General features: G+C 39.4%; 2 protein-coding genes across 3 annotated transcripts; one reads left to right on the top strand and one right to left on the bottom strand.

Annotated features, from left to right (window-relative positions):
• The first annotated feature begins 4 nt into the window (after window positions 1-4).
• Window positions 5-6,944, top strand: LOC149043288 (uncharacterized). 2 transcript variants are annotated; one of them, XM_089211813.1, is made up of 7 exons: window positions 5-191; window positions 3,252-3,970; window positions 4,320-4,494; window positions 5,222-5,325; window positions 5,472-5,553; window positions 6,049-6,194; window positions 6,330-6,944. In XM_089211813.1, the coding sequence occupies exons 2-7, from the start codon at window positions 3,398-3,400 to the stop codon at window positions 6,624-6,626; spliced, it is 1,377 nt and encodes a 458-aa protein (XP_089067939.1). In that variant the 5' UTR covers window positions 5-191; window positions 3,252-3,397; the 3' UTR covers window positions 6,627-6,944. The 2 variants fall into 2 exon arrangements, with proteins under 2 accessions (XP_089067939.1, XP_089067938.1); XM_089211812.1 differs by having other exon boundaries at window positions 14-191; window positions 3,287-3,970.
• A 624-nt stretch (window positions 6,945-7,568) lies between these two features.
• LOC113667145 (enolase-phosphatase E1) lies at window positions 7,569-11,259 on the bottom strand. The gene is made up of 7 exons (XM_027182933.2): window positions 11,062-11,259; window positions 10,599-10,700; window positions 10,130-10,212; window positions 9,711-9,845; window positions 9,355-9,487; window positions 8,647-8,770; window positions 7,569-8,154 (listed from the first exon to the last, which is right to left on the bottom strand). The coding sequence occupies exons 1-7, from the start codon at window positions 11,170-11,172 to the stop codon at window positions 7,979-7,981; spliced, it is 864 nt and encodes a 287-aa protein (XP_027038734.2). The 5' UTR covers window positions 11,173-11,259; the 3' UTR covers window positions 7,569-7,978.
• Between the last annotated feature and the right edge of the window lie 385 nt (window positions 11,260-11,644).

Raw genomic sequence — 11,644 nt, 5'->3', positions numbered from 1 at the left:
GCCTGGTTACATAGGGCACTTCACAGGACACTTACGAATATTTCGTAACTGGATAGTTGTTTTCCAGCGAGCATTGTAATTGGATAATGGCGCTTAAAAGCAAGTACGCAGACATTTTAATCCCAGAAGATGTGTCCTGGCCTCAGTTCATTTACCAGAATTTTGATAAGTTTGGCGAAAAAACTGCGCTTGTAAGTATACTTCATGATTCAAGATCATTTCAGGCGACCCAGAATTTGATTTTACTAAGTTTCGCAATTCCTTGATGGTTGCGCTTTGATATTGATCATATGAGAAAGGTTAACAAGCATTAAATCTCAGAAAGTATAGATAAGAAAATGATAAATAGCCGACCTAAAAACATTTGCGTACTGCAGAGTTTTTATCTTCATTAATAAGGATCGAATCAATTGATCCTCTGCATACTCCCTCATGAAATGTTTTCATAAGAGATCGTTTTATCGACTTTCATTCGATTCGAGCGGTAGTTAGATAACGGCGTAATATGTGACTAACACAGTCTATAGACTGTAAGATTTTACGCCACTAAGTGCGTCGGTGTATATATATGTAAGATTTTAAGCCGTTAACTAACGGCGTAAAATATTACAGTATGTAATTTGCCGACTGGAAGAAATTACGCCGTTAGTTACTGGCGTAAAATCTTACATATCTATATCACCGACTGGAAGAAATTACGCCGTTAGTTACTGGCGTAAAATCTTACATATAAATAAGTGGTATAAATAATAATGAACCATTATGCATGAAAGATAGCTGCGTTTTCGCGTTGTGAACCTGTTTAGTTACCTTTTGTTATGCTAAATTTGCCATGAGTTTTAGTCGCGCCATAAAAAGTCGCACAGCATGTGAAAACCAACTTGACATAACACATTACAATGAAATTACGCCGTTAGTTACTGGCGTAAAATCTTACATATCTATATCACCGACTGGAAGAAATTACGCCGTTAGTTACTGGCGTAAAATCTTACATATAAGACAACAGACTGGAAGAAATTACGCCGTTGGTTACTGGCTTAAATTGGTACATATAAACACAACTGACTGGAAGAAATTACGCCGTTAGTTACTAGAGTAAAATCTTACCTATAAGACAACCGGGTGACCCTAAAGGCAGGAACGGTGGAATGGTGGAATGGTGGAATGGCGGAAAAAGACACCAAATCCTAAAACACGGAACGGCGGAAAATGACCCCAAATCCTAAAACACGGAACGGATGTCAGGGCATGTTGCACAAATTTTGTACAAAGACACCAAGCGCTTGGCTCATTTATCCCCACGACGATAACGCGCGTGACTAAAATTAAGCGTTATTAATTTTTTTTCCTTTTACTGTGTGGTATAAATAATAATTAACCATTATGCATGAAAGATAGCTGCGTTTTCGCGTTGTGAACCTGTTTAGTTACCTTTTGTTATGCTAAATTTGCCATGAGTTTTAGTCGCGCCATAAAAAGTCTCACAGCATGTGAAAACCAACTTGACATACCACATTACAATGAACAATTGTAGCTTTGATACGTTTCCTGGTCAATTCTACATTGATTTATTGAAACAGTAATATCTCATATGCTTGTAAATGTGAGAACATCACAGGAACGTTTTCAGGCTTCTCAAAATATGACAACGTTCAGCCCCAGCTCCAAATTTAGACTAGCGTGAGAGCAAGCCCTCGTTACGAGCCCTTCAATACGAGCGTTTTTTCATCCACGAATAAGTTTGGGGACTTGAGTAACACTTGGTGAAGAGAGGTTTGCTGGGTGTCACGTGCGCGGGAATTTCTCATGGCGTTTACCACTATTCGCATGGAAGCAGTTGCGAGACACAAAAGAGGCTATCGGTCGAGGATCCCTGGTTTGGTTTGTGCGACTTTTGGGGATGAATGAGCCACGCGCTCGAGTGTTTTTGTACAAAATTTGTGCAACATGCCCTGACATCCGTTCCGTGTTTTAGGATTTGGGTCATTTTCCGCCATTCCATGTTTTAGGATCTAGGGTCATTTTTCGCCGTTCCGTGTTTTAGGATTTGGGGTCATTTTCCGCCACACCGCCATACCGCCATTCCACCGTTCCAGCTTTTAGGGTCGCCCCGTTGTCTTATAGGGAAAATTTTACGCCAGTAACTAACGGCGTAATTTCTTTCAGTCGGTTGTTTATATGTACGATTTTACGCCAGTAACTAACGGCGTAATTTCTTCCAGTCGGTTGTCTTATATAGAAGATTTTACGCCAGTAACTAACGGCGTAATTTCTTCCAGTCGGTTGTGTTTATATGGAAGATTTTACGCCAGTAACTAACGGCGTAATTTCTTCCAGTCGGTTGTGTTTATATGGAAGATTTTACGCCAGTAACTGACGGCGTAATTTCTTCCAGTCGGTTGTGTTTATATGTAAGATTTTACGCCAGTTACTAACGGCGTAATTTCTTTCAGTCGGTAGTCTTATATGTAAGATTTTACGCCAGTAACTAACGGCGTAATTTCTTTCAGTCGGTAGTCTTATATGGAAGATTTTACGCCAGTAACTAACGGCGTAATTTCTTCCAGTCGGTGATACATATGTAACATTTTGCGCCAGTAATATAATTTAGTTATATTTTAATTTATTATAATTTAATCACCGACTGAGTTAGTGGCGTAAAATCCTACAGTATATAGACTGTGTTAGTCGCATATTACGCCGTTATGTATATTCCCTAAAACAGAGCATAAAAGTATTCCACATTTAGCACAATCTGTCTGATAGCGAAGATTTTGAATCAAAAGGCCATGGTCAATTTGTTCATATGCAAATAAATTTCTATTTACATCTATACAGTATATCTATCTATCGGGATCGATCGCTATCTATTTATATTTCTATCTAGTTTAAAGGCAAACTGTCATCTAAAAAGTGGAAGTTTCGAACGATCGCTTTTTAACCTTTCAGTTTAAATGAAACTTAACCTTACATGTCACTTCTTAACTTGTCACGCAAGTTACGTGACGATTGTTGTTTGGGTCACAACATATGAAGCATTTTCAGCCTGCCGTTGCGTGATGCCTTGCGCTGTGCGAGCAATTTTCTCCACAAACCTTTGAAACTGGTTTCAATCTTTTGCGGCCAAAAGGGTATGGAGCCTCAGTTTTTAAGCTTATACAAAAGAAGTCTTATTGGAGGAAAAAATAATGAGGTGAAGGGATCTTCCTTTCACAGAAGTATTAAGTTTCTTTATGTTTGCGTTTCAGTTGTACTTTGGATTAACTTTTTTTCTACTCACAAGGTGGATGCTCTGTCTGGGCGTTCCTACAGCTACAAACAACTTAAAAACTTGACGCAAAGATTTAGTTCAGCATTGGCCAAACGTGGCTTCAAGAAAGGAGACGTCCTGGCCATGTTCCTCCCAAACGTCATCGAATATCCCATAATTTTCTACGGCACTGCTTTTCTGGGTGGCACAGTCTCGACTGTCAATCCTTCATACTCGTCCCAGGAATTAGCGCGCCAGCTGCGAGTATCAGAAGCAAAATACATTGTTACCATTCCCCCACTGGCAGAAAAGGCCAAAGACGCTGCCGCATTGGAAGGAATTCGTTCTGTAATTGTTGTAGGTGAGGCGCCAGGATGCGAGCCGTTGTCGTCCTTTTTCGCTGACGATGGAACAGCTTTTCCGGAGTTTGTGTCTATCAATCCAAAGAAGGATATCGTTGCACTGCCATTTTCGAGTGGAACGACAGGATTGTCCAAAGGTGTCATGATAACACATCACAATCTTGTAGCTGGGCTGTCCGTTCTATTTTCGTGTGATGTCTTCCCCGCGGATTCGGCTGTCTTAACTTTACTCCCATTCTATCATATCTACGCCCTGCTTTGCATGATGGGAGGATGTTTACAACTTGGATGTAAGGTTGTGGTCATGATGCGCTTTGAACCTGACTCATTCCTGAAAGTTATGCAAGATTACAAGGTTGGTTTTCGTTTACTTCAGTGAGAACCTATATTATCTTTCACTTGTGAGATTCATTTGCGCCCCTCTCCCCTCCCCGCCCGCCCCCCCCCGTCTCTGACTGGGTGGTCAATAGGCCCCGAGTACCGCGCGTGCTCGCAGACTTGAGCCCCATAAAAAACTAGAACGAAAGGAAATAAGAAGGCTGCAAATACAACTAAGACGTGTTCACCTCATTTAAAACCGAGAGGTTAACGCTCTGGGAGCGCACAGAGAAATTTTCTATTTTACCCAAGGTAACTTATTTAACTTACGGTATTTATTATCCAGGCAACTCTAATTTCTCTCATTCGCCATTTATCCGTGACAGATAACAGACGCCCCACTTGTTCCACCGCTCATTCTGTTTTTGGCCAAGCATCCGCTGGTGGATAAGTTCGACTTGTCAAGCTTGGAGCGTGTGAACTCAGGGGCCGCGCCTCTTGGCAAGGAGCTGGAGACAGCCATGTTAAAACGGCTTACTCAAGTCAAGAGAATAAGACAAGGTTAGAAAACGGAAGAAAATTCAGCCAAAAGGATAAAATAAGGTCCGAATTACTTACAGGGGACCGTACCTTTGCAAAAGACAGCAGGTCTACCTTAGAGACGTGTCCTCTTCTGAAGAGCCTGAAAGGGGTATCTGAGTAGGGTCCCTCGGCGCATATGAGTACCCTCAAGAAAAAGGCATGGCCCAGATTAATAAAAATCTCGCATGTTCCCCAAATTCAATAATGACACTGCTAATTTCATGCTAAAGACACCGGGATTAATCCCTGATTATCCAACCACACTAAGTAGAGTACAAATAACGCTTGAATGGAGTAAAAATACCCGCGATGTTGTACACTTGCCTTCTCTTGTGCCGTATTTAACAAGCGTTCAATCGTTATTGGTTCACAGCCTTCTGCTCCTCAAGTTCCGCCAGTAATTCCTGTGAAGCGTCGTCGCCATGTGATTGAGTCGGATGATGAAAATGAAATGTAGTTTTGGAAATTCTTTTTTTTGTATGCTTAGAGCTCACCCATGTCTTTGAGAGTTTGCCTTTCGGTGGATTCCCTGCGGGCTCGTCAAAATACGGCACAACTCGTAAAATACTCAGCGATACTAAGTACCAAAACGTCCAATAAGATATGTATATTATCGGTTAGTTGGTCTCTATAACTAATTGTGCAAACTATTTTTACATTTGCATGACTATCTTTTCGCGTTTTTTTTTTCTTTTCTTTATCCTAGGGTACGGTATGACAGAACTCTGTGGAGCATCCCATTGCACTCCAGCTGAAGGTAAAACCAAATTTGGATCCGTCGGGCTACTATTGCCAAACCTGCAATGTAAGGTGAGCTCATCGATAGCTTCTTTAAGGGAGATAACACAGCATTGTTTAACCTCTAACATGAACCATCCACACAATTTCATAAAACACATTTAGTAAGTGAGATTTAACATCAGTGTTGTTACTTTGTTTTCTTTTTATGTCAATAGGTCATCAGTCCTGAAACTGGAGAGATTCTCGGTCCAAACCAGGATGGAGAAATCTGTGTGAAAGGTCCCTTGGTTATGATGGGTGAGAATTTTATCACATGGAAATCATAGATGGCTTGATAAGTGCACTGTTGTTGATGCAGTTAAACCTCGTTGAGAAATTTTTATTGGCACTACCTCGTCCCCAGCCCTCTTTCATACTGTCGCCCTTGGCCTTAGGGAGGAGGGGGTGGGCTGCTCGTCGGGAGTGAAAGAAAAGAACATGGGAACGATGTAGCAACGTCAGCCATTTCTAAGACTGACAAAATTTCCAGCACTTTATTGTTTTTAAAAAGTGCTAGTTATCTTTATCATAATTTTTTAACTAGTAAAGAAACGCTTTAGTGATCAGTAACTGTTGATTAACTTGCTCGTGGCTGCTGTGGAAGGCGATGTATGAAAGGCCGAGATTATTTTCTTCGCTTAGCGTGCAGAACAAGCAAAAATCTTTTGTTTCTCAGTCTATCGGAGGCAGTGAAAGCGCAAAAAAAAAATTCTGAATGTTCTGTAGGCTCAACTGGTCGGAATTTTCTTTCAGGATATACAAAAAACCCAGAGGCCACTGCAAAGACAATTGACAATGATGGCTGGCTTCACACAGGAGATATTGGACATTATGATGAGGATGAACACTTCTTTATCGTAGATAGAATAAAGGAACTTATAAAGTACAAGGGGTTTCAGGCAAGTTCTGCAACTCATAAGAAAAAGCTGGCGCTTATCAATATTAATTTATTCTTTATATGAAATTCCAATGAGTTAAGTAACGTAAATCAGGTTATTAATTAGATCTATTTTGTCTTCCGCACCGCACTCCAGGTTCCGCCGGCCGAACTCGAAGCTTTATTGATTTCCCATCCAAACGTTGACGACGTGGCTGTCATCGGCGTCCCCGATCTCGAAGCCGGAGAGCTCCCTAAGGCTTTCGTGGTTCGTCGTGGTTCTGTGACGTCAGAGGAGATAATGGAATTTGTGGCTAAAAGAGTGATACCACAGAAAAAGCTCAGGGGTGGTGTGGAGTTTATTGATCAGATACCAAAATCACCTAGTGGAAAGATACTACGTCGGGTGCTAAGAAATCGCGAGACAGAACGGCTCAACACAGCAAAGTTATGAAAGGTTTAACCTTAAATCTCTTCACACGTGATATTTCGTCCAACTGGAAGAAGCTGCTTTGAATCGTAACTGACGTCACGACGACGTAGTCCTATAGCAACCTCGTTCCCAGGGTCCTCTCTTTTCCTCCCTGAGGGGAGAAGACCCTGGTAACAATGTTGGCCATATGGATGTGGATACTTTTTAGTGTCTCAGATTGGCTGTTGTTTAGTTAAGTTTTTGATATGATTTTTATAGAAGTTGCTGGCACCATAGGAAAAATTCAGCCACTCCTAACGGCAAAAATGCTGGTATTTGAAATAAACAAACTGAAAGCCATGATGTGATTTTCTTGATTACAAACAAAAATTCCCTTCCCAGCTACAAACATCAAACATTTCTTTAAACCACAAACAGAAGATTGTTCTGATCCCAGGAGACACTCCCATAGAGGAGGATATGGGGTTCAGCAAAAATTGATTCTCTAATCTCCTCCTCTATCTTCACACCAAATAAGCTTACATTATTTTCTATTTATCTATTCTTGGAGCACAAGGACTATGAAGGATAATTTTGACAACACAACAAAGAAACTGCTCAGTTAGCATCAAGTTGATGGTAATTTCCAAGTGAGGGAAGCATCTGAACATTGAAGCAATTATGAACCATCCAGGGTGACTAGAAGGTGACTGCGATTGTACTGAGCACCTTCAAGGAGATCCTCACCAATCAGGTGTAAATCCTCGTTTGGGTATTTTTAATTAGGTGCTGGAGCGAAAAACCCTGACACACCACAGAGAAAGAAATCAGTCTAAAATGACACTTTGTGTTAACTAGAGAACTCTCAGCATCAGATTCCCTCCACATGAGTGTAACAGAACAAGTTATTAAAATGTCTACACATTTTTCATTCTGAGAACAAGTTAAGATGTTCTAAACCAGTCATGCAACAGGTAAAATTCATTTCTATGTAATCGGTTTTTATTGAATTAGGGTTGTTACCAAACAATCAGATCCAATCATCCTGCTGTTGACAACATTCAGCATTCAGTTGGTTGAGTTTGTATCATCAGTTTCAATGCAGCCTCTGATCTCCCTCCTGTGGTTGCTTATTTTTCATATGCAGTCTAGGTCAGTCACCACAGATGTGAAAGGGTCCCTGGGAAGGGGGAGGAGAGAGAGGAGATTCACCCCCTTCCCATCTTCCTTCACATGCACCTCGCCTCTTGAATGCTTCCCAAAGGACTGGGACTGAGTCAGATGCAGTCTTGTGACTGACAAGCTTAGTGCCTTTCATCTTTCTTAACTCCCTTGCAAGGAAAAATCCCCACCACCATTTGTTCTTTGATATTAAAGGTTCACAGAAATAATTATCAATCAGCAACTTTTGATTTCTTTGTTGCATGACTCAGCTCTTCAGTGTCTTCAAATAACTCATCAAATGTAGATATCACTTTAAAGTCCCTTTTATCTTCATCTGTCAATAGTGCATTGCCAGGCCGAACACTAATAGCAGTTCTGTATCCTGCCTTAAATGCTGCTCTTGATTCTGGGTAGAAATAAATTAAATTAAATTAGAACAAGGCATTTACCTAAAGATTAAATTGTTCAAGTTTAATAGGTAGCAAGTGACATTCACTATTTCTATTTTGAAAGACTAATTTTGAAAATGGATCTCATGAGATTTCCTTGAGCCACAATTCCTATGAAAAAAAAAGAAGGGGGAGGGTGAAGGGGGTACATTTCATGGACATCAATTCATCTCACATTCTGTGTATGTTTTGTAGAAGACAAATAAATTAATACAAAATTAATATAATGTTAATAATTCTGGCTTAACAACAGCTTCTCATGACTGATGAGCACTTAAGTTCACTCCAGAGACCCCTCCCTGGTTCAACCATAAGGTCAACCTAACACAGAGCCTTTTGTGCAAACCTTCCTTGAAGTGGTCACACAATCTACCTCAAAGATCAAGGCCCAGCACAGGAGACCTAATTACGGTGATCAATTTAAATATTGCTATTAGTGGAATACATACCTTTAACAACATCAGTGATAAATAGAATTCTTGAGGGTTTCATATCTACTGCATCAGCAATTTTACTGTAGCTCTCTGACTCAATTTTAGCTCCAACTGTGGTGTCAAAATGTCCACTTATATACTGTGAAACAACAGGAGGGCAAAATTTAATTAGTATAGGAAACAACATGATTTTGAGTGCAATTTGGTGTCAATAAGTAAGAGAAAATTGTAGCCTCTAAAATTTGTGCTTATTTACTCCAAATTGCATGAGAAATTGCATTGTTACTTGTTAGTAATTTACATGAAAAATGTATCCTAGAAAGTCAGGACAGATTATTTGGAATCTGCACTTGTGTTACAGCTTTGCACATGTTATATGAAAAATGCACTAATTTTCAGCCGATCAGATGCGTGTAATTTTTTCATGTATGTTAATATTTATCACCATAACGCTAGTTCATCTCTATGTTTGCATTGATTTAACCCTTTGAGCCCAGGGAGCATCTAATTTCTCCTTACAATATCACTCACAAATCACACATTAAGGCCATGAGAGTAAAGGAAATCATCACCAACTAAAGAAGCTCTGGATTGTTAAATAAATTCTCTTTGTCAGCACCTTAGGAAATGTTTAGAGAACAGTAGAGAGAATATACAAACTGATGTTAGTGTTAAATTATTTTTTCAATTTTATGAATTTTTAAGGTAAACCAATAAACTAACCTGTAAAATGTTGCCAAACTTAGAGTTACCAAACAGAAGCTTTTGAGAGTCTGTGCTTCCAGATGAGTATATATAAATTTTGATTTTGTTTGAAGTCCATCTTTTGAATGCTGTAACAACATCATCAAACACCCTGCAGTAAATCAGGAAAACACACTTTGATTAAGAGTTTAATCAAATGAGAAAAACCCTTTCTGTATTAAAGTGGTTTACAACAGTGTGACAGTCATAAACTTCTCAAACTTCAAAATGCTACAAAAAAACTCTGAAATATTTTGGTAGTTTAGAACAAAAAGTAATCATCTTCAAATTGCTTGAAATTCTTTAGCAACAACATGGAACATTGTGTTACTTACTCTCCTTTAATAAAACCATCATTAAATGCTTTTCTCCAAATATGGCCTTGGAGTTGTTTTAAGGCAGTTGTTTTTCTATCTGAATTCATCTGCCAGATGACATTGGCAACAACAGCATCCATGATGGTTTCCTTACTGAAATAAAACAAACAAAATGGTTGCACTGCACATGGTTGAAGCTTGTTCACCACAACTACAACCTTTGGAACAACAACCAATTACAATTTTACCAAAACATGCACAGGGTCATTGAAAAACTAAAGTTCAGGTGAAGCAGGCCTGTTGGGATATACATGCTTTTATGATCACTGCGATTGAGAGGTTGTAAGTGCCTGTGGCAGAGAGATGGCCAGTACTGGATGTTTGACTGTGCTATAATCTTATACTTGAAGTATAGGCAAATTAAATAATGTATATACCTTATCCAAGAATTATCTTGAGAAAGATTCTCCTCTTCATCTGGAATTAAAACAACATCTTCCATATCTTTGTCTTTCTTGGCCTTGGAATTGTAAAATATTCATGTAAAATCAGTCTGTTTTGTGCACTTATAGTTCCAGCTTGCAGTCAGTGTGACTAAATCTTTAACCCTTCAACTCCCATGAGTGACCAAGACAGAATTTCTCCTCACAATATCAACATCAAGCAGACAAATGACAAGAATAAAGAAAAATGTCAATAAGGGGATTATAAGTTGACTCAATACCAAATTCTTTGAACTTCAGTCAAACAAGTTGTACAGCTGACAATAAGAAGAATTACTAATAAGATCTTGGATTGATACATGTATAGTCTAAAAAGTATTTTGACTTCATTAACCATACACATTACAAACAAGCCTGTCTGATATATGCTACACACAATGCAATAAAATTCTATATAGTATACTTGATTTCTCAAAGCCTTCACATCCTCTTGACACCGATCAGTTCCCCAAGATTTCTCTAAAAAGGCACGTACATTGTCCCTTGCATATGGAAAAAGAACATCCTGTCGGCCAAAACAGAAGCGAACTCATCATCATTACTAAGCTAAATGTTTTGAAAGAAATAGGTGCCATGCTGTCTCAAATAAATCATTTGTTTCCAAATCCAGTCCAAACTTTCCTTTTTGGCGTGCGTGGCTGAATTTCAAATCACCTGTTGGTCCACGTCACGCGAGCTTGATCCTTCGGAATACTTGTTCATATCCAGCAAATTTACCAGCAGGCTTGTATAATTTTAGGGATTTTGCATGAGCTACCATTCTTGCTGTTTTTAAGGAGGATTTTAAATTTGATATAATGCATGCTTTACCAAATTGAATATCTTACTGATATATAGCGAAGTGTGCCCACATTAGTATCAAGTACCTTGACAAACGAAATTGGCGTTGTTGTTCCTTCAATATCCAGTAACACAACGTCATAGTCAAACTTGTTTTCCACGGAGCCCTCTTTTGAACCCGTTTTTTGATTTTCCATTGGATCCTAATGATCTACTTCTGCCAGCAAAATAATTACTTTTAGGACTTCTAGGCACCTCTTGTGAGGTCTTATTCTCCTATCGGTTGTATAAGACTACCTGAAATGTCCCTTAATCGTTCCATTCAAGGAGTAGTCGGCCCAAGGAATATCAAGCGTTCGAAATCAGACACAACTCTCCAAAATCAGAGCGAAGAGTACGAAGTCGATCAGAGACGTCCAAATTTGGACGTAACCAAAATCAGACGGTGGCGTCCGAAAATCGGACGTAACTGTCCGAGGACAGATGGAAGCGTTCAAAATCAGACGGAGGCGGCCGAAATCTAACGCAGGCGTCTGAGGTCGGACGGAAGCGTAAAAAATCAAAGGAAAGTTCCAAATCGATTTTGTTGAGTTTCATCAGCATTCAAGATTTTGAAGTCTTAACAATCTAAATGACAGCTCTTTCGTCTTTTGATCTTTATATATATGT

The sequence above is a fragment of the Pocillopora damicornis genome, chromosome 7 (assembly GCF_964200805.1).
Source record: "Pocillopora damicornis chromosome 7, jaPocDami1.2, whole genome shotgun sequence".
NCBI classification, from domain to species: Eukaryota; Metazoa; Cnidaria; class Anthozoa; order Scleractinia; family Pocilloporidae; genus Pocillopora; species Pocillopora damicornis.
The sequence above is the reverse complement of the archived record's forward strand: the minus strand, read 5'-3'. Positions and strand labels throughout refer to the sequence as shown.